Below are 27,172 nucleotides of genomic sequence, written 5' to 3'. Positions count from 1 at the left end.
AATGAATGATTGGCAAAAATTAGTCAATTTTGATGCAAGCCGCTCTGAAACCAAACGGCCAACGACTCAAAATGCTTAACTCGCCGAGAAAATCACTTTTTTTCCAAAATGAATATTTGGCAAAAATTAATAAATTTTGATGCAAGCTGCTCCGAAAACAAACTGCAAATTATTCGAAATGCATAACTCGCTGAGAAAATCACTTTTTTTCCAAATTGAATGTTTGGGAAAAAATAGTACATTTTGATGCAAGCTGCTCTGAAACCAAACAGTAAATTACTCAAAATGTTTAACTCGCCGAGAAAATCACTTTTTTTCCAAAATTAATATTTGGCAAAAATTAGTCAATTTTGATGCAAGCCATTCTGGAACCAAACGGCAAACGACTCAAAATTCTTAACTCGCCCTGTGGCTCACCCTCCGGTACCCTCGGGGGAACAGGACATCCCTCCAGGCCTTCACCGCATCTAGGAGCTTCCTCACGTCTGCATCTCCAAACCTTGGGGCCGGCCGTCTTGACACCATGGCTGCGAGCTGAGTGGGGTTGGTTGTGCAAGTGCTGTTTAAGTGTTGCTCAACCTTAGCGGGGTGTGGGGGGGGGGGGGGGGGGAGGGGAGAGTGTGGGGGGGGGAGGGGAGGGGGGGAAGATTGGCTGGCGAGTGCAGTCCCGCGAATCAGCTGGCGAGCCTTCATTTGCAGCGTGAAGCCCGTGGGGCCTCGTTAAGTAGACCAATTAACATTGCATAGCGTTGCCAGCCCCGCTGGGCCGAGCGCCGGGAAGCTTGTGCAGTTCCTCCTTGCTACCACACTTTGAAATCATTCCGGGAATCACAACCTCGATCAATGTGCCCTATTAATTTGTCTTGCATCTTTTAAAGAGACAAGGACCTGTTACAACCCAACCAGGGCCACGGGGTCTGCAACATCAGAGTCCCTGTGCCCCACCTGAATATGATCTCCCTAGGCAAGGAGGCGGCAAGATGGCACAGTGGTTAGCACTGTTGCCTCACAGCTCCAGGGTCCTGGCTTTAATTCTGGCCTCGGGTGACTGTCTGTGTGGAATTTATACTTTCTCCTCATGTCTGTGTGGGTTTCATCCATGCGCTCCTGTTTCCTCCCATAGTCCAAAGAAGTGCAGGTTAGATTGATTGGCCAAGCTAATTCACCTCGAGTGTCCAAAACGTTCAGTGGGGTTATTGCTTTACGGATGGAGTGTGGGCTTAAGTATGGTCCTCTTTCCAAGGGCTTGTGCAGATGCGATGGGCCGAATGGCCTCCATCTGCACTGTAGAGACTCTACGATTCGATGATTAACCATGAATACCCCGGCCCAGGCCGGGCGGGGGAGACCCTTCGGGTAGTAGGAGTTGTATTATAGTTGGCAGAATAAATAGAGCTTTCTTAAATAGAGAAATTGATTGCGGATTGGGAACTGGTTAGGGAATAGGAGGGTGGATTGGGATGGGAGAGTGAATTGGGAATGGGGGAGTGGATTGGGATTGTGGGAGTGGATTGGGAATGGGTGAGTGGATTGGGAATGGGGGGGTGTTGTCATGTGAGAGTACCTTTAAGAAATGGGTGTTTAAGAAATGTATCTTTAAGAAATGGAGCTGCTCATGTTACTGGAGTGATGTCAGAGTGTGTTGCAGCTGAAGTCAGCCAAAGCAGCTGCATTGTTGAGCTCTCTGCCGTGAAGGACTATCGCTTAATCATTTGGTGAATTCAGAAGAATTATAAATGTAGTGAGTGTAAACTCTGATGTGCTTATGTTTAAAGGTTTGTTAAGTCTTCTGGGTGTAAAAGGACAGCATACAGGTTACTTAATGTTGTATTCTTTGGGGGGTGTATTTGATTTACTGGTTGCTAAGATGTTCACTGTTTGTTTTAAAAAGGTTAACTTGAGTTCATAGAATAAACATTGTTTTGCTTTAAAAAATAACTTTTCCCTTTCTGAAGTACCACACTTGTAGAGTGAGCCGTGTGCTCCCCATATCACAATCTATTAAAAGTTGTGGGTCAGGTGAACTCCATGACACATTTTGGGATTCTCTAAACCCTGACCCATAACAGAAGGAACTCCGGCTGGATTGGCAGCTAGTGTGCTGCATGTACTCCGATGGGCTGGATGCTGTACTGGCACGTTTCCTGGGCGTTTTTCAAGATGGATTAGGGACGATCCGAGGGCCTCACCAAGATTTATTTAGACACCGAGGCCTAACAAAGATATTTTCGGGCCCGCCCCATCCTCTTAATGTAGAGTTGGATTGCCTGGAACGATTAGGGATCATCAACCTCGTACAGTTCGCAGATTGGGCTGTGCCTGTTATGCCAGTCATGAAGCCTGATGGCTCTGTCCGTCTCTGCAGGGATTATAAGATGAGGATAATCAGGCGTCCCGTTTGGACTGTTACCCGGTGCCCAGAATTGAAGACCTGTACACTCAGCTCAGTGGAGGGCATACTTTCACCAAGCTCGAAATGACCCATGCTTATCTGCAGTTAGTTTTGGACCTGGCCTCGCAGACGTACGTGACAATCAACACTCACTGGGTTGCCCTTCGGAGTCTCCTCTGCATATGCCATTTTTCAGCGGTGATGGAGAATATTAACCAAGAATTCCCGCAGGTCGTGGTTTACCTCAATGACGAACTGATCACCGGTTCATCCGACCTGGACCATATGAAGAACGTCGGTTTGAAGCAGTCAGGGTCCGCTTCAGTGGGAGAGTATGTATTTCACACAAAAGAAGTGATCTACTTTGCTTACAGGGTGGGACTGGAATGGCTTGCACCCGGTTGGACGATAAGATGCAAGCAATCCGGCAGGCCCCCGGGCCAAAGGATCCTACAGAGTTCCGCTCTTTCATGGGCCTAATCAACTATTATGGTAAGTTCATTTCAAATTTGGCCACTGTGATGGCCTCACTGCATCTGATAAAGAATGGGCAGTGATGGTTTGGGATCCACTGCAACAAATAGCGTTCGAGAAGTGGAGCAGTGGCTTTCGTCCTTGCGTCAACTGACTCATTTTGATCGATCCAAGCCCTTGTTGTTTACCTGAGATGCTTCGCCTTATGGCACGGGGTTGTTCTGGCGCAGTAAATGGATCATGGAACAGAACGGAACTACATTCAAATCGAAAAGGAAGGTTTGCTGTTGGTCTTCGTGGTTAAGCAATTCCACCAGTACATGTACGGGCATACATTTACGACCTAATCGACCACAAGCCCCTTTTGGGGTTGTTTTAGAAGGCTAGCATAACCGCCCCCCTTGGCGTCTGCCTGCTTTCAGCATGGCTGCTGCTCCTGGTGGTGCACGAATATGTGTTTGAACATCATCCGGGAGCGAAGATTCCGCACGCGGATGCCCTCAGCCGACACCCGTTGCCAACCAGCATGCCGATGCCTGCCTCTTCAGATGAGGTGTTAGAAACTTTGCATTGACTCCTTGCCAGTTATTCTGGCCCAGGTAATGGCATGGACACAGACGGACCCGCTATTGGCGGAAGACGGCCACATAGTACTGTACGGGGCCTGACATCGCGCTCTCCTGGAGGAACTACGCACGTTTCACCACGAAGGTGGCTGAACTCATTGTGGTAGAGGCATCCTTCTGTGGGGCTCCCAGGTGGTCGTGCCTGAGCGAGGCCAGGGGGCAATCCTACAAGACCTCCACAGCGGACACCTGGGGGTCTCGAAGATGAACATGTTGTGATGTATGGTGGCCCAGGATAGACACGGACATTGAAATATTTGCGAAACAATGTACACAGTGCCAGGACTACCAGAAGTCCCCCCTGCAGCTCTCCACTCCACCTGTGGGAGTGGCTGGGCCGACTGTGTCCCGGCTCCACGTGGATTTCACGGGACCGTTTCAAGGAGCAATGTATTTACTTATCATGGACTCCCATTCGAAGTGGATTGATGTCCACTGCATGTACAAGACAATGTCGTGAGCCACTACTGAGAAGCTCCGACAAACATTCAGTATCCATGGGCTTCCCGAGGTGTTAGTGTCAGACAATAGCACAGCTTTCACAAGTGCAGAATTTGCCTATTTTCTGAAGCTAAATGGGGTCCGCCATGTACGGACTGCACCTTACCACCTGTCATCTAATGGATTGGCCGAATGGTTGGTACAGACATTTAAGTTCGGCCTGTGAAAACAGACCGCTGGTTCCCTGGAGACCTGCCTGGCTCGTTTCCCTTTCTATTACCGACCACGCCTCACGTCACTACCGGACTGGTGCCTTCGGAGTTGTTACTGGTCTCCGGCTGTGCCTGTGGTTGAGCCTCATCCTATAAGGTATTGGGGAAAGGTCCGCAGCCAGCAGGAACGCTCTGAAGCACGACAACCCAGACCCATTAGGGAATTTTCCATGGGCGACGCGGTCTATGTCCGGAATTTCGCCGACGGGGCATTGTGGACTCCGGGGACAGTGATTTTTTTAAAATGTTGATTTAAAAAAAATAAATTTAGAGTACCCTGTTTTGTTATGCTCTTGACGTAGCATAAGCTGCTTCCTTGATGTGCACTCTGACAAAGGAAGGTTCCGACTTGGAGATAGCTTTAACACGTTTATTAAACTATTAATAATTCTCCTACTTGGATTCGATGCTACTGTTAATTCTGCTATAGCTTCTCAGACTGACGAACCAGTCTGCTACAATCCACGTGGTGGGCGTGATGTTCAATCAACCCCTGTGTCTGTACTCACTGAGTGTCTCCACTGGAAAGAGGAAGATCATGTGTGCAGTATCCTTATATATGGGTTGGTGTAATGTCCCCCTGTGGTAGTGTCACCTCTGTGTGTATCTTGAATGCCCATTGGTTGTGTCCTATCTGACCTATTGGTTGACTGTCTGTGTGTCATGTCTCTGGTGCTCCCTCTAGTGTCTAGCTAGGTGTAGAGTATGTACATTAACCCTTTGTGTACTTACAGTGATGTATATCACCACATACCCAATTCATTTTTTCCAATTAAGGGGCAATTTAGCATTGCTAATCCACCTAGCTTGCACATGTTTTTGGGTTGTGGGGGCGAAACTCATGCAAACATGGGGAGAATGTGCAAACTCCACATGGACAGTGACCCAGAGCCAGGATCGAACCTGGGACCTCGGCGCGGTGAGGCAGCAGTGCTACTCACTGCGCCACCTTGCTGCCCCTCTGGGGACAGTGATAAAGTGATCTGGGCCAGTGTCATGATAGTGTCCCTTTAAGAAATGTTTTGTCTTATCTTATGGCTTCAGTGATGTCTTTATGTGGGTGGAGCTGGTCTGTGGCCCTGGGAGTTGGTTTTACTTTTGCTTTGGTTTGGGGCTTGTTTATGGCTCTGAGTTTTTGCTTTCATTTTCACATTTGTCTGCTGTACTCAGAAAGAGAAGTACCTTGGCCTGTCTCTCTATCTTCATTTTAAAAGCTATTTCCAAATTACTTGATAACTTCGAAGTGATAACTGTTTTTTGGATGGAATTCAAACCTGCTGTTTTGGAAATGAAACAAGAGTATCCATACCAGGTGTTGGTGCTGTGTGCTGGGCCACACCTTCAAAAAGGGGGTACTGGTTTAGGGGTCTTGTTATTAAATTGGAACAGTTAAAGGGGGAATTCATTCAGGGTTATACATAGAGTACTATAGCTGTGTGTGGTATTTATGTTGATAGTTGATAAAAATGCTGACTGTGTGTGTTTATAAAAATGTTAACTAAATTCGTAGAATAAAACTTATTTTTGATTACAAGCGCTTAAGGCCTCTGTTGATTAACACCTGAAAGGCAGACCCTTGTGCTCATCGTAACCAAAATCGATAAACAGTTGTAGGTCAGGTGAACTTCATGATATACTTTGGAGTTTTCTAAACCCTGGCCTGTAACACCAGTCTCATATTCTATATGAGTATCGGGAAGAGAATCAAATAGGCATGTGGACTGCCTCCACAGCCGAATCCTACAGGTGCTTGCAGGAAAATCAAAGCCCCCACTGCCGGTGGTTCCCCTTCCTCCGGAGAAGCCTCTTTTGATACGCAGTGCGGCGGATGAGCCTCTCGACTTGGAAATGCGGGAGGTTGACTCATCCGACCGCGATTCGGACCTGGAGACTTTGTCAACAGCAGTCGAAACGGGTCCGGTGACGGCTGCCGGGCCAGGCATGATGGAACCACCCAGGTGTTTGGCCCGCAAACGTCACTCCCTGGCTCGTTACACCAATCCGGGCCCAAAGCTGCGAACTTTAGAGAGACAGCCTCGAGCAAGGCAAGCAAAGGATCCTAACCCACCTGCCATCGAGATGGAAGACGTGTTGGACTTGGGAGGTGGGCGGGGGGAGGAGGTGTATTAGAACCCGACTAAAGGCCACGGGGTCTGCGACATCAGAGTCCCTGTGGCTTCACCTGAATATGATCTCTCTGGATCAGGTGGCGGAGCTACACCCTTGAGCCAAGGGCCTCATGGGACTTAAATACCTTGGCCCAAGTGTCGGCTGGGTGCGGCAGACCCTTTGGGAAGTAGTTGTGTTATAGTAGGTAAAATAAACTTTGAGTTTTCTTCCATGTGGCTGGTCACCTGGAACTTTCCAGAACCCAGTAAAATTTTGTTTAACTATTAAATTTTGTTTCACTGCTTTCCGTACTATACTTACCATAGACCCAGCTGAGAACAATGAGTTCTATGACAGCAGCTACAAGAATTCCCCAGCCGGCTGTGAAATGGTCCATTAAATTGATCCAGTAAATCCCAGCCTGAAACGAAGTGAAATATTAGAAAGTAGCCTGTAAGAGAAAACAACAAAACTCTTCAAAATAAGATTTCTCTGGACAAGAAAAAGCGACACTTTTCTCAACCCATAACCAGCCAGCCCAGTAATATTTTGCTTTTGAGACATTGGGTAGAATTTTCACTTGCATAAGGGGGAGGGACATGCAAATTCCTACTCCTGGCTGCCGAGTTGGTCCTGGGCCATTTTCATTCAGGCAGGATTGGGAGGTGGTGATAGCTCACTGCCTGCGAGGAGAAAGTAACCTATTAGACCAATTAAAGGGCCTAATAAGGCATCTCTCTGGAATTTTCTATTTGTCACGTGGGTCACCCATTGTGACTGAAACATGACCAAAAAATGGAGGGAGCACTCCATTCTGCTATTAGACAACCCCACATGCTCACCACTGCCAGAGGGTCTCAGCCACAGCTGCTGGCTGTCCAGTTGCGGCAATGCCTCTCCAGAATGACCACCTGGCTGCTATGGTCTCTTTGAATTTAAAAAGGTATGAAACATCTTCACAGGGCACACCCATGTTGAAGGACACTCTATTATCTACATCGGTCACACTTACCACCCAACTTCCAGTGCTATTGGGCATCTTATTGACCAGCCTCAGGAACCTGCCTGCCATCCTAATTGGATGACGAGCACACACTTGACCATTAATTAGCCCGCTGATTAAAAATAGCTGCGGGTGTCAGGTGATGAAGCAATGCAAAGGCAGGACACCAGAATAAAAATTCAGCCAATTCTGTTAGACTCATTATTGTCTATGTCTCCCAGTTCCAAAGAAGTGTTTTATTGTCCACCTCAGATATAGAATGTAAACATAACATTTTGATTTTGCCTGCTTTAATATCTACAACCATGTCCATCACCAAATGAGATTATTTGCATTAGCTCCGATCGAGGTCCATCATTCCAGGGGGCGCGATACCAGGGGCCGGAATTCATTCTCAGTGTAGTAGCGAGTGGGAAATGCTGGGAATGTCCTGATAGCTGACCCGGAAAGGCCGGATTAATTAGGACACTTAATGGAGCTTCATGGGCTTCACGTCACAAATGGCTATTCCACTGGATGATTCGCTGGGACTGCTCTCGGCAGCTCCCCACGAATGAGGGGGAGCAACACTTCAACTAATCCCGCACAGCAAACTCCAGACAGCACTCAGCCATGCCACTGCACCGCCCAACTCCATGATTTGAAGATGCTGACCTGGCTAGACTAATGGACGTGGTGGGGTCAAAACAGTACAACCTGTCCCCCGGTGGGTTCAGGGGATCAGCCACAGGGCAGCCTGTGACGCCTGGGAGGCTATGGCAGCAGCCTTCAGCTTGGGGAGTGTCAACAGGAGGACTGCCACCCAGTGCCTCAAGAAGCTCAATGACCTTCTCCAGACTGCATGGGTAAATTGGTATTGGCCCCATGGCACCAGTCCCACCAGCTAACCCTCGGGGCTCCTCCCCAACGGCCCTGTGCCTGCCGCATGCAGCACAATACTGCCACGTGCCCCAGCACACCCGGGCAACCACCAGCACACTCCAGGCCTGGTGCCCATGCCTGTTTCTTGCCATGCCCCACCCTCCCGCGGTGCATGAAGCGTGAGATTCACAATGTTCACTCTGTGGGAGAAGTTGTCCCACAACAGATAGCGGAGGTATGCGTTGGTGTGCCTTCCTCAGGGTCCACAACCCCCATGAGCAACAGATCCTGGACGTTGTGGAGGTGGCCGAGGATAGATCGCTCACAGACGTCGATACTGGCCTGTGCCGCAGAGCTGAGGATCCACCCACCCCCATCCAAGTGACCTGTCGCACGTGAGCTGTTCATGCAAGAATGATGATCGTCCTCGTCTCCCCCCCCCCCCCCCCCCCCCCCCCCCCCCCCCCCCCCCCCCCCACCACTGACCACACGACAGTTCTCGAGCAAGATCACAACCCGGCGGAATTGGCCCACTCCCCTGCTTCCCAAGAGAACACTTTGGAGGAGAGCTCCGAGGATGCCACCATCATCATGTCACGGCTGTCATCACCACCCTCCACCAGCACAGAGACTATCTGTTCATAAGCAATGTCTGTACAATGGCTGACGCCAACCTCCCCCATGGGTCCTCCCCGTCCTAATAGGCGGGTGGGTCCTCGGGGTGTGGTGTGGGGTCCTACATTGGGCCGCCGCCTCGAGCCACCATCGACACTCCTGTCACTGCTTTCTCCGGCATCTGACCACCTGGCCTGCCACCAGCACCACAATGGCAGCTATCGCAGGGTTCACAATATCATCCATAATGTGATATCTGTAAGGAAGTGGAGAGGGGGAGAGACTGACAATCAGCTCTGGCTTCAGTCCCGGGACACTCGGATTTTCCAGAAGTATCCCACCCTCACATTCCCTGTCAACCCTTAGGGTGCCATCCAACTGGACCTTCACATGCAACCCCGGCAGCAGCAGCGTCCCCTGGGTACCGGATCCCAGACACGCACTTGGAACCTGGACCAGGCGCTGGTTCCCAGCCCGATTCACACACCCACGTGGTCGCGGGGATGTCCCCAGTGCTGTGGCCAGTACCAGGATGTTGGAATGTTGGCCTCTGTGGTGTTGATGCCTCCGGAGTTCAGGCAAAGTATTCACAGTCTGATTGCGATGCTAGGCAGTAACAACTGGGTGGCTTTGTTAGTCAAGGACAGTATTACGGTGGCAGAAAGGACGTTTGATGAGGACTCATCTACTGAGGTAGTATGGGCTGAGGTTAGAAACAGGAAAGGAGAGGTCACCCTGTTAGGGGTTTTCTATAGGCCTCCAAAAAGTTCCAGAGATGTAAAGGAAAGGATTGCCAAGATGATTCTGGATAGGAGCGAAAGCAGCAGGGTAGTTGTGATGGGGGACTTTAACTTTCCAAATATTGACTGGAAACGCTATAGTTCGAGTACTTTAGATGGGTCCATTTTTGTCCAATGTGTGCAGGAGGGTTTCCTGACACAGTATGTAGATAGGCCAACGAGAGGCGAGGCCATATTGGATTTGGTACTGGGTAATGAACCAGGACAGGTGTTAGATTTGGAGGTAGTTGAGCACTTTGGTGATAGTGACCACAATTCGATTACGTTTACTTTAGTGATGGAAAGGGATAGGTATATACCGCAGTGCAAGAGTTATATCTGGGGGAAAGACAATTATGATGCGATGCGGCAAGACTTAGGATGCATCGGATGGAGAGGAAAACTGCAGGGGATGGGCACAATGGAAATGTGGAGCTTGTTCAAGGAACAGCTTCTGTGTGTCCTTGATAAGAATGTACCTGTCAGGCAGGGAGGAAGTGGTCGAGCAAGGGTACCGTGGTTTACTAAAGCAGTCGAAACACTTGTCAAGAGGAAGGAGGAGGCTTATGTAAAGGTGAGACATGATGGTTCAGTTAGGGCGCTCGAGAGTTACAAGTTAGTTAGGAAGGACCTAAAGAGAGAGCTAAGAAGAGCCAGGAGGGGACATGAGAAGTCTTTGGCAGGTAAGATCAAGGATAACCCCAAAGCTTTCTATAGATATGTCAGGAATAAAAGAATGACTAGGGTAAGAGTTGGGCCAGTCAAGGACAGTAGTGGGAAGTTGTGCGTGGAGTCCGAGGAGATAGGAGAGGTGCTAAATGAATATTTTTCGTCAGTATTCACACAGGAAAAAGACAATGTTGTCGAGGAGAATACTGGGATTCAGGCTACTAGACTAGAAGGGCTTGAGGTTCATAAGGAGGAGGTGTTAGCAATTCTGGAAAGTATGAAAATAGATAAGTCCCCTGGGCCGGATGGGATTTATCCTAGGATTCTCTGGGAAGCTAGGGAGGAGATTGCTGAGCCTTTGGCTTTGATCTTTAAGTCATCTTTGTCTACAGGAATAGTGCCAGAAGACTGGAGGATAGCAAATGTTGTCCCCTTGTTCAAAAAGGGAAGTAGAGACAACCCCGATAACTATAGACCAGTGAGCCTTACTTCTGTTGTGGGCAAAATCTTGGAAAGGTTTATAAGAGACAGGATGTATAATCATCTGGAAAGGAATAATTTGATTAGAGATAGTCAACACGGTTTTGTGAAGGGTAGGTCGTGCCTCACAAACCTTATTGAGTTCTTTGTGAAGGTGACCAAACAGGTGGATGAGGGTAAAGCAGTTGATGTGGTGTATAGGATTTCAGTAAAGCGTTTGGTAAGGTTCCCCATGGTAGGCTACTGCAGAAAATACGGAGGCATGGGATTCAGGGTGATTTAGCAGTTTGGATCAGAAATTGACTAGCTGGAAGAAGACAAAGGGTGGTGGTTGATGGGAAATGTTCAGACTGGAGTCCAGTTACTAGTGGTGTACCACAAGGATCTGTTTTGGGGCCACTGCTGTTTGTCATTTTTATAAATGACCTGAAGGAGTGCGTAGAAGGATGGGTGAGTAAATTTGCAAATGACACTAAAGTCGGTGGAGTTGTGGACAGTGCGGAAGGATGTTACAAGTTACAGAGGGACATTGATAAGCTGCAGCGCTGGGCTGAGAGATGGCAAATGGAGTTTAATGCAGAAAAGTGTGAGGTGATTCATTTTGGAAGGAATAACAGGAACACAGAGTCCTGGGCGAATGGTAAGATTCTTGGCAGTGTGGATGAGCAGAGAGATCTCGGTGTCCATGTACATAGATCCCTGAAAGTTGCCACCCAGGTTGAGAGGGTTGTTAAGAAGGCGTATGGTGTGTTAGCTTTTATTCGTAGAGGGATTGAGTTTCGGAGCCATGAGGTCATGTCGCAGCTGTACAAAACACTGGTGCGGCCGCATTTGGGGTATTGCGTGCAATTCTGGTCACCGCAATACAGGAAGGATGTGGAAGCATTGGAAAGGGTGCAGAGGAGATTTACCAGAATGTTGCCTGGTATGGAGGGAAGATCTTATGAGGAAAGGCTGAGGGACTTGAGGCTGTTTTCGTTAGCGAGAAGAAGGTTCAAAGGTGACTTAATTGAGGCAGTCAAGATGATCAGAGGATTGGATAGGGTGGACAGTGAGAGCCTTTTTCCTCGGATGGTGATGTCTAGCACGAGGGGACATAGCTTTAAATTGAGGGGAGATAGATATAAGACAAATGTCAGAGGTAGGGGGCGAAATTCTCCGACCCCCCGCCGGGTCGGAGAATCGCCGGGGGCTGGCGTGAATCCCGCCCCCGCCGGTTGCCGAAGTCTCCGGCACCGGAGATTCGGCAGGGGCGGGAATCGCGCCAGGGCCCCCCCGCACGATTCTCCGGCCCGAATGGGCCGAAGTCCCGCCGCTAAAATGCCTGTCCCGCCGGCGTAAATTGAGCCATCTACCTTACCGGCGGGACAAGGCGGCGCGGGCGGGCTCCGGGGTCCTGGGGGGGGCGCGGGGCGATCTGGCCCCGGGGGGGGTGCCCCCACGGTGGCCTGGCCCGCGATCGGGGCCCACGGATCCGCGGGCGGGCCTGTGCCGTGGGGGCACTCTTTCCCTTCTGCCTCCGCCACGGTCTCCACCATGGCGGAGGCGGAAGAGACTCCCTCCACTGCGCATGCGTGGGAAACTGTCAGCGGCCGCTGACGCTCCCGCGCATGCGCCGCCCGGAGATGTCATTTCCGCGCCAGCTGGCGGGGCACCAAAGTCCTTTTCCGCCAGCTGGCGGGGCGGAAATTCCTCCGGCGCCGACCTAGCCCCTCAATGTTGGGGCTCGGCCCCCAAAGATGCGGAGCATTCCGCACCTTTGGGGCGGCGCAATGCCCGTCTGATTTGCGCCGTTCTGGGCGCCAGTCGCCGGACATCGCGCCGTTTCCGGAGAATTTCGCCCAGGTTCTTTACTCAGAGAGTAGTAAGGGTGTGGAACGCCCAACAGTAGTGGACTCGCCAACACTAAGGGCATTCAAATGGTCATTGGATAGATATATGGACAATAAGGGAATAGTGTAGATGGGCTTTAGAGTGGTTTCACAGGTCGGTGCAACATTGAGGGCCGAAGGGCCTGTACTGCGTTGTAATGTTCTATGTTCTTTGTTCTAAGTGCAAAATGGCATGTCTACCTACGGTGACCCACTTGAGAGCTGGTGAGATGCTCACATTACTAGAATTGCCAATTCCCCACTTTCAACAGCCTTCGGCTGTGCAGCCAGAGGCCACTACGGTCAATCAGAGTTAAAGTGACCATTATCATATTACAAGAGCTCTGTCCTGGGTGTGTTCGGTGGGATGGACAGGCAGCAGTTGGAGCTGCCCCGTTATGGATATACACTGTCCGGGGGAGGGGGGGGGTCGGCATGCCGGGCCTGGGCACTGGACCACCTGCCCCCAGAGCCCAGGGGCGAACTCCCACTAATGGAGGCTGCCTCCCATCATCCTCCCCATCCACGGATGAGCCCTTCGGTCCCCCAGAGGCTGCCCCACCCCCCTCACTGGGGCAGCGGCCCAAGTGCCCACTGGCTGAATTACAATTTTCGAAGATGCTCACCTGCCCGGTCCCCTTCGCAGCTATCCGCCAGCTTCACTGGTACTAAATGGTGCCCACATGTTGCTGGCTGGGTGGGGGTTAAGTCACGGTTGGCCATTCAATAGGGGGTACTTCCCGTTAATGGGATGGCGATTGGTTGCAATTGCTGAATATTGGTTTTGTGGCGCACAAAGACTCCGTGAGACAAATAGAGTGAAGTCGATGAGGCTTTATTAAGCGTGTCTGTTCCCCAGCAGCCCGATAGTAAACTGGCATGCGGGGGAAGGCACCGGCTTCTTATACTTCGCCTTCAGGGCGGAGTATGAGGTCAACGGCCAACCAGAACCCGGGATCTGTCAGCCAATGACATTAGGGCTTCCAGTCCCACATGACCCCCAATACATACTACCACAGGTTTCTTGCCACGCTGTGGTGGTATCCTGATCTCGACAACGGGAGCGGGCCGGGTAGACCGGAAACCAATTTACACCCGGCATGGTTCATGATTTTGGCCTCTCCCGTGTAGCCACCTAAAATGGTGTCCGGCAAAGGATGCTGGGAAACGTGGCCAGTAAGGGAACGGTAGCAAAGTGGTTAGCACTGTTGCTTCACAGCGCAGGGTCCCAGGTTCGATTTCCAGCTTGGGTCACTGTCTGTGCGCTCTCCCGTGTCTGCGTGAGTTTCCTCCGGGTGCTCAGGTTTCCTCACACAATCCAAAGATATGCAAATTCAGTGGATTGCCCTTAAGGTCCAAAATGATTAGGTGGGGTTACTAGGTTACGGGGATAGGGTGGAGGTGTGGGCTTAAGTTGTGTGTTCTTTCCAAGGGCTGGTGCAGACTTGGTGGGCCAAGTAGCCTTCTTCTGCACTGTAAATTCTAAGTAAATTCTACGTAAATCGAGGACAAGCAGGCTGCAGCTCAGAATATACACTCATGCTGCAGTCCAGACTCTTGCAAATACACAGGAAAAAGGCCATCTCCAGGCCATCCCGGGACAATAGGACTTCCATGTTAATTTAATCCAACTAGCAGATTCAACGGCACGTACGGCCATGGCCGGTAAGGGTACGCCCCAGATGAAGGTGGCAGACCTTGATTGGACTTTATCAATCAGGGTGATCGAACCCTGGTCGATTGTTTGGTGGCCCACCTGGGAGCACCCAAAAGAATGCAAAATCTCCAGGGATAAAAGATGCTGCGCAGCCCCACGTCTCTCTCTGTACAGCAGCAACCAAACAACAGTGACCTTGACCGGCCAACGAGGAAAGCCAGAGCCAGGAACAGACCGGATCAAGGACGAACATCAAGGACTACAAGACATCACAGATAAAGGCCAATATCTGTCCGGTACTTGTTGGTCACTCCAAAGTTAAGTCAAGGTCTTGTATGAACTTGTTCTGTCATATAACTTTTGCTGTGTGGTGTGATTGTATAACATTAACATTGTGTGCACATGAATAAATGTTGATTGGATTATGAAACAGACTTGCAGTAATTTGTCCACTATATAGGGGTTAAGACACACTGTGGTTTAGAGACAACAAATTGGTGAGTCTGGTGGGATAGCGACTGGAAGTAACTTTGTTGCTCTGAAATCGAATCTCACAAACCTAATATTCCTGGGGATTGAGCCTGAGTCCGAATTAAGACAGCAAATGCCCGTGACGGCCAGGTTTTCAAGTAAATTGAAGGGAGTGGAAGGTCTCTATTGAAAAATTATATAAAAATCAGAACCCACAGGTGTGTACTCCACATTGGACAAATCACTGATTTCGAAAGTGTGCACTAATTGCAGCGCAACTAACGGGGATGATAGGGTATAATCTGAAAGTTTGCATTTAAACTCAGAGAATTAGGAATAGCCCACAAGCCTTGCCCGCAGTTCAATTGACCCCCTACCCCTTGTATCCAAAACAAATGTTGGCACAAAGTTCAGAGGTAGAAGAGAAGTGTCCCATGTGGGAGAAAAAGATTCGAGAATATGTCAAGAGGAAAGTGTGGCCCCTATGGGCAGAATTTTGTCCGAGTACAGAGACAGGTCCCAGAGCGATAGGACAAATCTATTGGGAGGATCTGAACAAAGCGCAGGGAAAGCGAGCAGCAAAATATGATAAAGCGATAGCTTTAGTGTGCTGCTTGGCGCAACTAGTAGGAACCGAGCTGGTCCTAAAGACCGTCCGTGAGGAATTGGAAAAATCAAGGCAGGAGAGGGAGGAAGAGATTAAACAGTTAAAGGCAGTACAGGAGGAGGAGATAAAGAAACTAAAGGAACAATAGCAGGAGAAATTAGCCGATAAGGACAGGGAAATAAACGATCTGAAGCACATGAAACAGACTAACCTAGTACAATTAGATAGCTTCCATACCCAATGTGAGAAAGCCTACCATGACACCCAACGTTCTCTTGGTAAGAGATGAAGCAGAACACAAAGTCACACGCTTAGAAGCTAAGTGCACTGACTTGCAGGCAGCATTAAAAGCACTCCATCAGGCTAGTAAGGAGCAGCGACAAACAACCGCTGACCACTCCAAGTGTCAGCGAGAAATTATTAAGCTAAAATTATTACTCTTGGTTCAAAACGATTTTATGTGTACCTTTGGGACAGTTGAGGAAGAGAGGGCAGATTGGGCAGAGCTGCAAGAGAATGCAAAAATGTATGTTAAGAGAACTTAGTTTTGGGACCCGCCACCATCACCCCACAGAAAGCCATACCTGCTGCGCCACCACCCTCCACAGAGCGAGACATATCCATTGCACCCCCAGATCCACCCCCCAGTACCGATGCACCTAGTCTCCACCGAGCGACGGGTAGGGAGCTCCTCAGGTTAGGCCATCATCTATACAACCTCGCTTACAGTGACCCAACTGAGGGACGCTTGCAAAAAAATCACTACCTTTGAGCCATCTACTGACCCACATTGCTTCTTCGAAGACATCAGGCAGCAGAAAATAATGTCTGCTGGACGAAAGGGTGGAAGTCAAACTTACAGTTATGTGCTTTAGCCAGTCGGTCAGATCAGCCTTGCCAGCTCCCCAAAACATGGGAGAGGGAAGTTTGGACAAAATGAAGGTGGCAATATTGACTGCGGTAGGCTACAATAAAGGAGATCCCATAGACGGCCTAAACAAATGTAGGCAGAGGAAGGGGGAACACTCGACCGCCTTTGCTGGTCGATTATGGATCCACTTTAAGGGGGTATATGGAGAATTAGTACGCTCCAGATTAGACAAGGCAGACTCCTCTAAATGGCCCAGAACTTTAGTCTCCCTCACCACAGAGCAAGGCAGGGACCCTGCATAGATTTCGACCCTGCAGAACCCACACATAATGAGGCATGGGTTCTCTGGCGATTGGCTAGAGTGTGGGAACAGTCAGTCCAGACCCGCCAACATGTGCTGGCAGGGTAGCCCCGATGCACCCAATGAAGGCTGCCCAGGGTCCCGTATGGACAAATAAGAGTAGAGCGGAACCCCAATACCCAAGGGATCCAGCTCCACCATATGCACCCCCGGGAAGAGATGGAGGATGTGTTATAACTGTGGGCAATCAGGACACTTCGCTAGAGACTGTAGGAGACCCTCACCACCATTGTAGCCACCTGGGTTGGCCACTTGTGGGCAGCATGGTAGCATTGTGGATAGCACAATTGCTTCACAGCTCCAGGGTCCCAGGTTCGATTCCGGCTTGGGTCACTGTCTGTGCGGAGTCTGCACATCCTCCCCGTGTGTCCGTGGGTTTCCTCCGGGTGCTCCGGTTTCCTCCCACAGTCCAAAGATGTGCAGGTTAGGTGGATTGGCCATGATAAATTTGCCCTTAGTGTCCAAAATTGCCCTTAGTGTTGGGTGGGGTTACTGGGTTATGGGGATAGGGTGAAGGTGTTGACCTTGGGTAGGGTGCTCTTTCCAAGAGCCGGTGCAGACTCGATGGGCCGAATGGCCTCCTTCTGCACTGTAAATTCTATGATTACTTCCCGACTTTAAAATGGAGATCCACGAAGAATGCAGGGAAATTCAGTCAAACGCAGGACAAACAAGCAGGTGCAAAGTTTCCTGTATATCAGAACTTGCAGGAACCCAGACAGCACTGAAACTAACAACCATCTACATATTCATGAGCGATCCCTGGGAACAATTGGAAACAGTTAAGATAAACAAGGCCAAGCCAGACACCTCAGCGCCAGCAGGAGCCAAGACAAAGGAAAGCCAACAGACACTTAGGAACCGCCCAGCGATCAGGGAACAGCTCCAGTATTGGAGAAATCGATCCAAGTGATCAGAACTTAGTCCAATCACTTGGAACCAGGTTCGGGGTCCACCCAAAAGGGCGCAAAGCCCCTGGGGACTATAAAATAGAGTCCCCAAGTTCAATTCGTCCTTCTTGGCAGGGCCCCTCAGCAGCTCGAAACAACCCTTGACCGTGACCTGCCATGCAGCTGCACCAATCAAGTAAGTCTCCAGTCAACGCATGCTATGGGATAGGTGCTCCTAGCTACCAGTCTATACCAGCTTTGAAGCCTGCGGACTCAGAATCGAACAAAAGGCCATTTGTTCCCCTGACCTGGTGGGCCAGTTCCAAAGCTAGGTATAGGCCTCTTAGTGTTAGAGATAGTCTAGTAAGTAGAGTTTTATACATGAGTAGTGATTGACTGTGTATAATAAATGTGTTTTCATTTGAAACTTACTAACTGGTGTATTGAGTTATTGATCAGCACTTGAACTTGAACCTCGTGGTGGTATCATAAAGATACCTGGCGACTCTAGAGCATAGGTAATAAAACAGAGCAAATAAAGTAAAGACACAATGAGCAACATTTACTGGCGACTCTGGTGGGAGGTGATTAAAAATTAAGAGCCACCAAAAGTTAGCAACATTTACTGGTATCTCCGCCGGGACCTATTCATAATTAAGATTAAGAAAGGCAACCTTATTAACCGCCATATTTATAGCCATTAAAGATAGCAACATTTACTGGCGACATCTGATGAGACCCGACTTAGAAGTGGCCCAACCACTCCGGGAGAACACAAAATTTCACGTGGGGCAGCACGGTAGCATAGTGGTTAGCACAATTGCTTCACAGCTCCAGGGTCCCAGGTTCGATTCCGGCTTGGGTCACTGTCTGTGCGGAGTCTGCACATCCTCCCCGTGTGTGCGTGGGTTTCCTCCGGGTGCTCCGGTTTCCTCCCACAGTCCAAACATGTGCAGGTTAGGTGGATTGGCCATGATAAATTGCCCTTAGTGTTCAAAATTGCCCTTAGTGTTGGGTGGGGTTACTGGGTTATGGGGATAGGGTGGAGGTGTTAACCGTGGGTAGGGTGCTCTTTCCAAGAGCCGGTGCAGACTCGATGGGCCGAATGGCCTCCTTCTGCACTGTAAATTCTACGATAAAATTTGGATTGAGAGTCCAATTGGGAACAGAAACATTCACAAGTGTTCAAGCAGTTCTGATCAATCCTCATAATTCGGAAGCGTGTCAATGCATGCGTAACTAACAGGGCTATCAGGTAAAACTGATAAATTTGTTGCAAAAAACTGTCTGGAGTTTGTATTCTGGAAAATAGCGAACGCCGTACGCGTGTTTACAGCACCGCCTGAGTACCCCTCGTTCCAAATTTTAAAAGAGAGCATTCAGACAGGAAAAATGGCAATGAAGGCAATGGAACGCCTCATGAACCCTCAAGAATTTGTGGTCGCAGCGACCAGCAGCAGAGGAGGTCAGTGTCCCGTTTGGGAAGTTGAGATTAGAAGGTACCTCAAAGGGAAGGGATGGCCCCTTTGGTGTGACTTTTGTTCCAATGAGGAAACAGGTCCCGGGAGTATAGGACATACTTGGTGGGAGAACCTGGGTGAAATCCATAAGAAGAGCTTAGGGAAAGCTCGCAAGCCGATGGCAATCGTGTCCTGTCTGGCACAATTGCGAGGCACAGAGGAGGTCGTTCGGACGCTCCGCAAAGAGATAGAAGAGAGACATCGAATGAGCAAAGTCGATGTTAGTGAGATCGAGAGAGAGAATGTAGAATTGAGAAGGAAGTTGGCAGCAAAGGACGGAGAGGTGGATGATGCCAAGTGGGCACGCTAGTCGTGTCTAGCGCATCTGAGCAGCTTCCAAACCCAATACGATAAGGCCTATCAGGACACGCAACGTGCAGTCCTGGTAAGAGAAGAGACAGAGAAACTGGTAGAGGCATTGCAAAGGCAGTGCAGCGATCTAAAAGCAGCGTTAACAGCACTCCATGCTGCCACCACGGAGCACAGACAAAGCTCAGTGGATCATGCAAAATGCCGGAAGCAGATTGCGGAACTGCAGTCTTTGCTTTCAGTGCAAAATGGGTTTCAAAGCACCTTTGGATCCCAATTAGATGAAGAAGACGGCCCAGATTGGCAAGAACTAAACAAAACCGCGCATAGATATGTACAGGGAACATGTGCGCAAGGAAAGCCCAAAAGAAAAGCACCCCAACCCCCCACAGAGCAGATAGATCAGGCACCCATGAATCCAGTAACTACCCACCGCACAGTCACATCGGACGGAGACGCGGAATTCCTTTACACCGCCCCCTTAACCATGACCCAATTATGGGACGCATGCGAAAAGATCACACCGTTCCTCCCCACCTCAGACCCCCACCACTTCTTTGCTAGAGTGAAGCAGCAGGCGACCATGTATGGCCTGGATGAGCGTGAGCAAGTGAAGCTCACAGTTTTAAGCTTAGACCCTTCTGTTGTAGCAGCCCTTCCCGACCAACAGAATGTAGGAGGAGGCACCCTTGCAGAGATGCACACGGCGATCCTAGATGCGATCGGTTATAATAGAGGTGACCCAGTAGAAGGCCTGAATAAGTGCAGGCAGAAGAAAACAGAACACCTCACAGCGTTTGCTGGACGCCTGTGGATCCATTTTACAGCCATTTTCGGAAACTTAGACCGCGCCCATTTGTCCCCAGACAACACGGCCAAATGGACCCGCACCCTTATCTCCCATGCCACAGAGGCAGGACAAAATGCTTGTACCAATTATGACCCCTCGGATGAAACGCACAACGAAAAATGGGTTTTAAAAAGGTTGTCCCGCACCCGGGAGAAATCTGTCCACAACAAGCCCGCGATTAGAAAACCCGAAGGACAGCAGGCAGAGGCAGATATTCAAGCAGTTAAAGTGCACCAGAACCCCACATGGGTGAACGAAGGCATGAACAGCCCCCCACAGAAACCACAGGAGTGTTACAACTGTGGACAATTAGGTCACTTTGCACAAGAGTGCAATGCCCCACGAAAGCCACAGAGAGCCCAGCAGGCAGGCACTCTGAATAGAAACAGGACAAAGCCCATACATAGTGTAAGCACCCATTCAGACCAGACAGACATGAACGGAACTGACTGATGGTGTTCGGGCTCCCCCACCTGGGTCTGCGACACCCTTTGGGATAGGTACGGCCAACCAGTCGTTGCAGCGAAAATACGGGGACAGCCCATCGAATTTCTCTGGGACACAGGAGGGTCCCGCACCACAATTAATTCCTCCACCATATTCCAAAAAGATACGTGGCCCACTACAGCCACAATCACCCTCAGCGGCTTCACAGCCCACTCACAACAGGAACACATCACAGCCCCTGTACCCATTCAAATTGGCAACATTACAACAAAACACCCCCTAGTTTTGGTCAATCAATGTGTCTGGCAAATGACAAAGTCAGCAAGAGCCCCCGCAACGCTCACAGTAGGTGAGTATGCTAATAAGATTAGCGCAGTCGGCGATTTTTGGTTTGACCCGACCACGATTAGCGCAGACAGACAGGTCAGGGCAGTTCTCCAGAAAAACAGGATCGCATTTGCAAGTCATTTACATGACTGTGGCAGGATGGCTGGTGCGGTTCAAATAACAGGACCTGACCTTAGACCCCAGAAGCAATATGGATTTCCCCAAAAGGCAGAGGGAGAAATCTCAAAAGTTATTGATAGTTTATTAGAACAAGGCATACTTAGATCAGTAGCCTCTACTAATAATGCTCCGATTTGGCCAGTGAGAAAACCCGATGGATCATGGCGACTGACCATCGATTACCGGGAACTCAACTAAGTCACCCCCGCAGCAGACCCCACGGTAGCCACAAGTCCCGAGACCATGCTCAAACAGGGACTCAATTCACGATATTTTACGGTTTTGGACATCAGTAACGGATTCTGGTCCATTCCATTGGCAAAAGCATGCCAGTACAAATTTACCTTCACTTTTAAAGGTCAGCAGTACATGTGGACATGCCTTCCACAAGGATTCCACAACTCCCCCTCCATTTTCCAACGACAGCTGGCCAATGGTTTATCAACATTTTCTCGCCCCGAATGTCTGGTCCAGTATGTAGACGACCTATTACTGCAGACAGACACCAAGGCAGAGCACATCGCGCTTCTGTCCGAACTCCTGGAACTCCTACAGCGAACTGGATGTAAAGTGAACCCCAAGAAAGCCCAAATTTTGGAAAACGAAGTGGTATATTTGGGAACGATTATCACTCATGGTAAACGCGAGATCGAGCATAAAAGAGTGGACTCGATTGTCAAATTGCCCCTTCCCCAGAATGTTTCCGCCCTCCGGTCGTTTTTAGGACTGGTTGGCTACTGCCGAAACCATATTGACGGTTTCGCCACCAAAGCAGCACCCCTCTTGGAACTCCTAAAGAAAGGAGCCCCTGGGGAATGGCTTCCGCGGCACACTGATGCTGTAGATGGTTTAAAGCGCGCACTCATTGCAGCCCCCGCACTACAGGTTCCAGACCCACTTTCCCCCTATGCTATAGAGATAGCTAGCACAGATCGTGCTCCTCCAGGAACGGCACGAACAGTTAAGACCCGTGGCTTACGCCTCCAGAGTTTTAGATCCTGTGGAGCAGGGATTTTCACCCTGTGAAAGGCACCTGCTCGCAGTTTTCTGGGCAGTTCAATACTTTTCATATATCACCGGACTAAACCCCATCACAATCCTCACGGAACACACCCCCACCCAACTTTTACTAGACGGACGACTTAAGGACGGCACAGTAAGCCAGATCAGAGCAGCCAGATGGACCCTTCTTTTGCAGGGACGGGACATCACTGTTAAAAGGACCAAGAACCACACTTTCCTAGCCGACAACCTTCAGTACCCAGGCACCCCCCACGAATGTGAAATCATCTCACCGTACCACAACACAGGCCCCTTTATCGCAAAAACACCCCCCAAAAAGATAGGTAGTTCACCCCAGAGCCCCCAGCACACAGGCACGTGCGCACCCTTGCGAATATATGTGGATGGTTCTTCCACTATATTAAACGAGAAGCACATTACAGGATGTGGCATCTATGTTGAGGACGCGCAGGGACGCGCCCTAGAAGAAATCTCGTTAAAACTGCCAGGACACTTAGGCGCGCAGGTGGCAGAACTAGCAGCCATTGCATACATTGTAGACCATCCAGATTCCTTTCCCAGCCCAGCAGACATATACTCGGACAGCCTCTATGTCTGTAACAGCCTCACAGAATTCCTACCCCTGTGGAAAGCAAGAGGATTTGTTTCCGCGGACGGAAAACCCCTCCCTTCAGCCCCATTGCTCCGGCACATTTTGGACAAAGCACAGGACAGGATATTTGGTATTACTAAAGTACTAAGTCACCACCGTTCCTCCCCATCTGGAAATGTAAAAGCCGACGCACTGGCTAAAGCAGGCTCCAGACATGGATATTTTTGGAACCCCCCCCCGAAAGCGCCCCAGTGAATGCAGTTCAGGTCTCACAGACAAATATCGAAGATTTAGTGCAGGCCCAGAAGCAAGATAGTAATCTCAGGGAGATTTTAAAAGGAAAATTTCCAGCCCCATACGATAGGTTTAAAAATGCACTGACCACACATGACGGTGTGGTCCTAAAAGACACCCTTTATGTAGTTCCTGAACAGGACAGGAATCAGCTTAGTGGTTTGTTCCATGATAGTCATGGGCATCAGGGAATTGACCCCACTACAGCCCACCTCAGGCAGCTCTGTTGGTGGCCGAATTTAAAGGAAGACGTCACGCACTATGTAGAAAATTGCCTTATCTGTGCCCAAAACAATCCGGACAGATATGCGAAAAAAGCTCAGCTTAGCCACACCCGCCCCGTTAACGGCCCCTGGACTAACCTCCAGATTGATTTTATCGGACCATTGCCCCCTTGCAGGAATGGTCACAAGTATGTGTTAGTTGTTATAGACACGTTTACGAAATGGGTAGAAGCATTCCCATCTAGAACAAACACGGCAAAGACGACAGCTAAGATTATAACCCACCACATCTTTATGAGATGGGGACTCCCCCGCACCATTGAATCCGACCAAGGTTCCCATTTTACGGGACGTGTCATGAAGAACGTCCTCACGATATTTGGCATTACCCAAAAATTCAACATCGCATACCACCCCCAGTCAAGTGGTATTGTGGAGCGAATGAATCAGACCCTAAAAGCATCCCTCAGGACAATGGTCCAACAAAACAGCACCACTTGGGATTCAGTCCTCCCTTTTGCCCTAATGTTTTTGCGTAACACTGTTTCGACATCCACAGGATACACCCACACACTCTCATGACTGGACGCCCCATGAAAGGCACAACATTTTTATTTGGACTTGACTTGACCTTCCCGAAGTAATGGCCCTCACACACGAGAATGCAGTGAAACAATTAGTAGAGAATGTAAAAACGGCTCAGCTAGCAGCCGCAGTAAAATTAGGCACCAGGACGAAACAGAGCAAGGCCTGTTTCGACAAGAGAGTGCATACGACTGAGTTTGATGTAGGACAGCAGGTCATGCTCTCCATTTACAACCCCAGCACGTTCCTGTCACCTACGTATTCGGGTCCGTACTCCATTGCGGACAAAGTAAAGCCCCTCCGTTTATAAGATTAAGTACCCAACCGGAAGACCGCGTGGTTTCATATTAACCAGCTCAAGGCATATGGCTCACAGTCTAACCACGCAGACCACGTCATGCTCGACACAGCAGACCACGCCCCGCCCACAGACAACATATCCGTACCCTCCCCCAACACATCCACCCCATCCACGGACTCGACCTCGACTCCACCCCCGAACTTTAGACTCCGCCCCAGAACTCCCTCAGATAGCAGCAGCAGCGACAGCGACTGTGACACAGACAATAGCTACAGCACGCCTCCCTCCTCTCCCCATGCAACAGGCCCCACACCCAGCGAATCTGAACACGATTCGAGTGATCCCTTCCTGATCACATTCCTTAACAAACCTCACCAAAGACCACCGCCCTACGATGAGGACCCCGACTACATCTCCACAGAATTAGACACGACTATTTGGCACCGTGATAATTCGTACAGGCTCGTCCGAAACGACGAGATGGACCCTAAGTCACACCATGCAGCTTTAGCAACCCTCGTCCATTCAAGAGTATGGCATCCGGGAGAAGGTGATGACATTGAGTCTGACTCCCAAAACGAGAACCCCTTTGCGACCCTGTTCGCAACTGATAACTGTGGTGTCCAGATGATGTTTTAAATGGAACCGCTTGGGAGAAACGGTGTCCTTTCTGATGGAACGTGCACCATGTTTGTTGAATGTTTGTTCGTTAGTGTTATCGTTAAGTGTTGTGTGTAAACTCGGAAAGTTTTTTCACGGCCCCACGTCACCACCCCCTTTGCCGGCCAATGGCTGTTAGAGGATCTAGTTTGTCCCCAGAAACTAATTAATGGAACAAGTTTGTCCCAGCCAATAGTTCAGAGGAACTAGTCTGTCGACAGAACCTTGTTAAAGGTACAAGTTTGTCTCAGACAAAAGTTCAGAGGAACTAGTCTGTCGACAGAACCTGACTCATAGTTGCTCTCCTAATTCGAGAGGCAGCCCCCACGACGACCACATTCTAACCCGTCTTGCCAGTTGCTCAGGCAGTGGAGAAATGGCATTGGTCCCCGCCCTGCCTGAGGACCCTCTCTGGTCAGCTACGCTCAGGTCGAGCACATACAGCATTTATCACCGTCCTACCCGAGGATTCCATCCACATCTTACCCGCCGCGGCCCATACGCACCCTATTTTGGCTCGTTACGTTCAAAATTCTTTTGTTTGATTTTGGCAATCCTAAGGTTGCTTCCCTATGCAATTTACATCCTCAAACACTGGGATGGTAAATTACACAGGCTGCGAGACGGCTCGCAGTACGGCAGTATTTTCTTAGATGTCTAGTCCAAATATTCGTTTTTTTTTAAAATGAGGGGGTCACACATAGTGACAAATTATAAAGGGAAATTGGCACTAAAAGACAGACATGCTAACGTTCAAGATATTAAACAAGATGGTAACAGAAACTATGCTTGAACCACAGAATCCCCGAAGCTCCAGGAAGCGAGAAGAGACGAAAAGGAAGAGAAGAGAAGAAAGAAGAGAACAATGAAGAAACATACGTGTTTTTCGTTATCTTATAATTTGTATTCGGTTACGCGCGAACGCGAACCCCTTGACCCCAACCCCCCCTGCTGTCAATGATTCACTTCCCCATAGCACCCAGAGCCCAGTGACAAGTAATAACACACCATCATGGTGTGATAGGTTTATAACGTGGTACTCCCTTTCATATGTAATTGAATCCCTTTTAGCATTGGCGATATTCTGCAGCATCGTGCAGACTATCCGCATGAGAAAATGGCGAAGGAGAGCCTACCGCTCTCGCACCCCGGTATGCAGGATAAGATCCCCTACTTTCGGTTTTCACCAGGCCCCCGAATCCCTTGATCTACAATAAAGGACATTCGTTTTGCGTCATTTGTGAATAAAGAAATATGTCTCATTTGCAACTGAAAGACTGTACAACTCTGTGCTTGACCGCCAAGCCAGAGGACAACGTGAATGCTGCCATTATTTTTGTATTGTTAGGAAGTTAGTATGATTGGATGTTTAAGTGAGTGTAGTTTATGGAAGATAGTTAGAGGTCCTGTTTTTTCATATGTTGTACTCCATGTCCCTGTTGTGACATAGCGCAACTTAGAATTGTCAGTTAAAATTTTCTTGCATAGTTATGGTCATTGTAGAGGCTATGGAAGAGTGATCGTTGGGTCAGTGAGTGAAGACGACGCAGTTATGTGATCCTTCACGCTTCGCGTGAGGGATCACAAGGAGGGGGTGTAGCCACCTGGGTTGGCCACTTCCCGACTTTAAAATGGAGATCCGCTAAGAATGCAGGGAAATTCAGTCAAACGCAGGAAAAACAAGCAGGTGCAAAGTTTCCTGTATATCAGAACTTGCAGGAACCCAGACAGCACTGAAGCTATCAACCATCTACATATTAATGAGCGATCACCGGGAACAATTGGAAACAGTTAAGATAAACAAGGCCAAGCCAGACTCCTCGGCGGCAGCAGGAGCCAATACAAAGGAAGGCCAACGGACACTTAGGAACCACCCAGCGATCAGGGAACAGCTCCAGTATTGGAGAAATCGATCCAAGTGATCAGAACTTAGTCCAATCACTTGGAACCAGGTACGGGGTCCGCCCAAAAGGGTGCGAAGCCCCTGGGGACTATAAAATAAAGTCCCCAAATTCAATTCGTCCTTCTTGGCAGGGCCCCTCAGCAGCTCGAAACTACCCTTGACCGTGACCTGCCTATCAGCTGCACCAACCAAGTAAGTCTCCAGTCAACGCTCGCTACGAGATAGGCACTTCTAGCTACCAGTCTATACCAGCTTTGAAGCCTGCGGACTCAGAATCGAACAAAAGGCCATTTGTTCCCCTGACCTGGTGGGCCAGTTCCAAAGCTAAGTATAGGCCTCTTAGTGTTAGAGATAGTCTAGTAAGTAGTTTTATACATGAGTAGTGATTGACTGTGTATAAATGTGTTTTGATTTGAAACTTACTAACTGGTGTATTGAGTTATTGATTAGCACTTGAATGTGAACCTCGTGGTGGTATGATAAAGATACCTGCCGACTCTAGAGCCAA

General features: G+C 49.4%; 1 protein-coding gene across 1 annotated transcript in view; it reads right to left on the bottom strand.

The window, feature by feature from the left end:
• LOC140420930 (sodium- and chloride-dependent neutral and basic amino acid transporter B(0+)-like) overlaps positions 1 to 27,172 on the bottom strand; it is a 242,665-nt gene that overhangs the window by 36,584 nt on the left and 178,909 nt on the right. Inside the window, exon 11 of the mRNA XM_072505092.1 lies at positions 6,636 to 6,735. Within this exon, the coding sequence (XP_072361193.1) occupies positions 6,636 to 6,735 (100 nt within the window). The remainder of the gene's footprint in view (positions 1 to 6,635; positions 6,736 to 27,172) is intronic.

Source organism: Scyliorhinus torazame, chromosome 5, assembly GCF_047496885.1.
Source record: "Scyliorhinus torazame isolate Kashiwa2021f chromosome 5, sScyTor2.1, whole genome shotgun sequence".
NCBI lineage: Eukaryota > Metazoa > Chordata > Chondrichthyes > Carcharhiniformes > Scyliorhinidae > Scyliorhinus > Scyliorhinus torazame.
The sequence above is the reverse complement of the archived record's forward strand: the minus strand, read 5'-3'. Positions and strand labels throughout refer to the sequence as shown.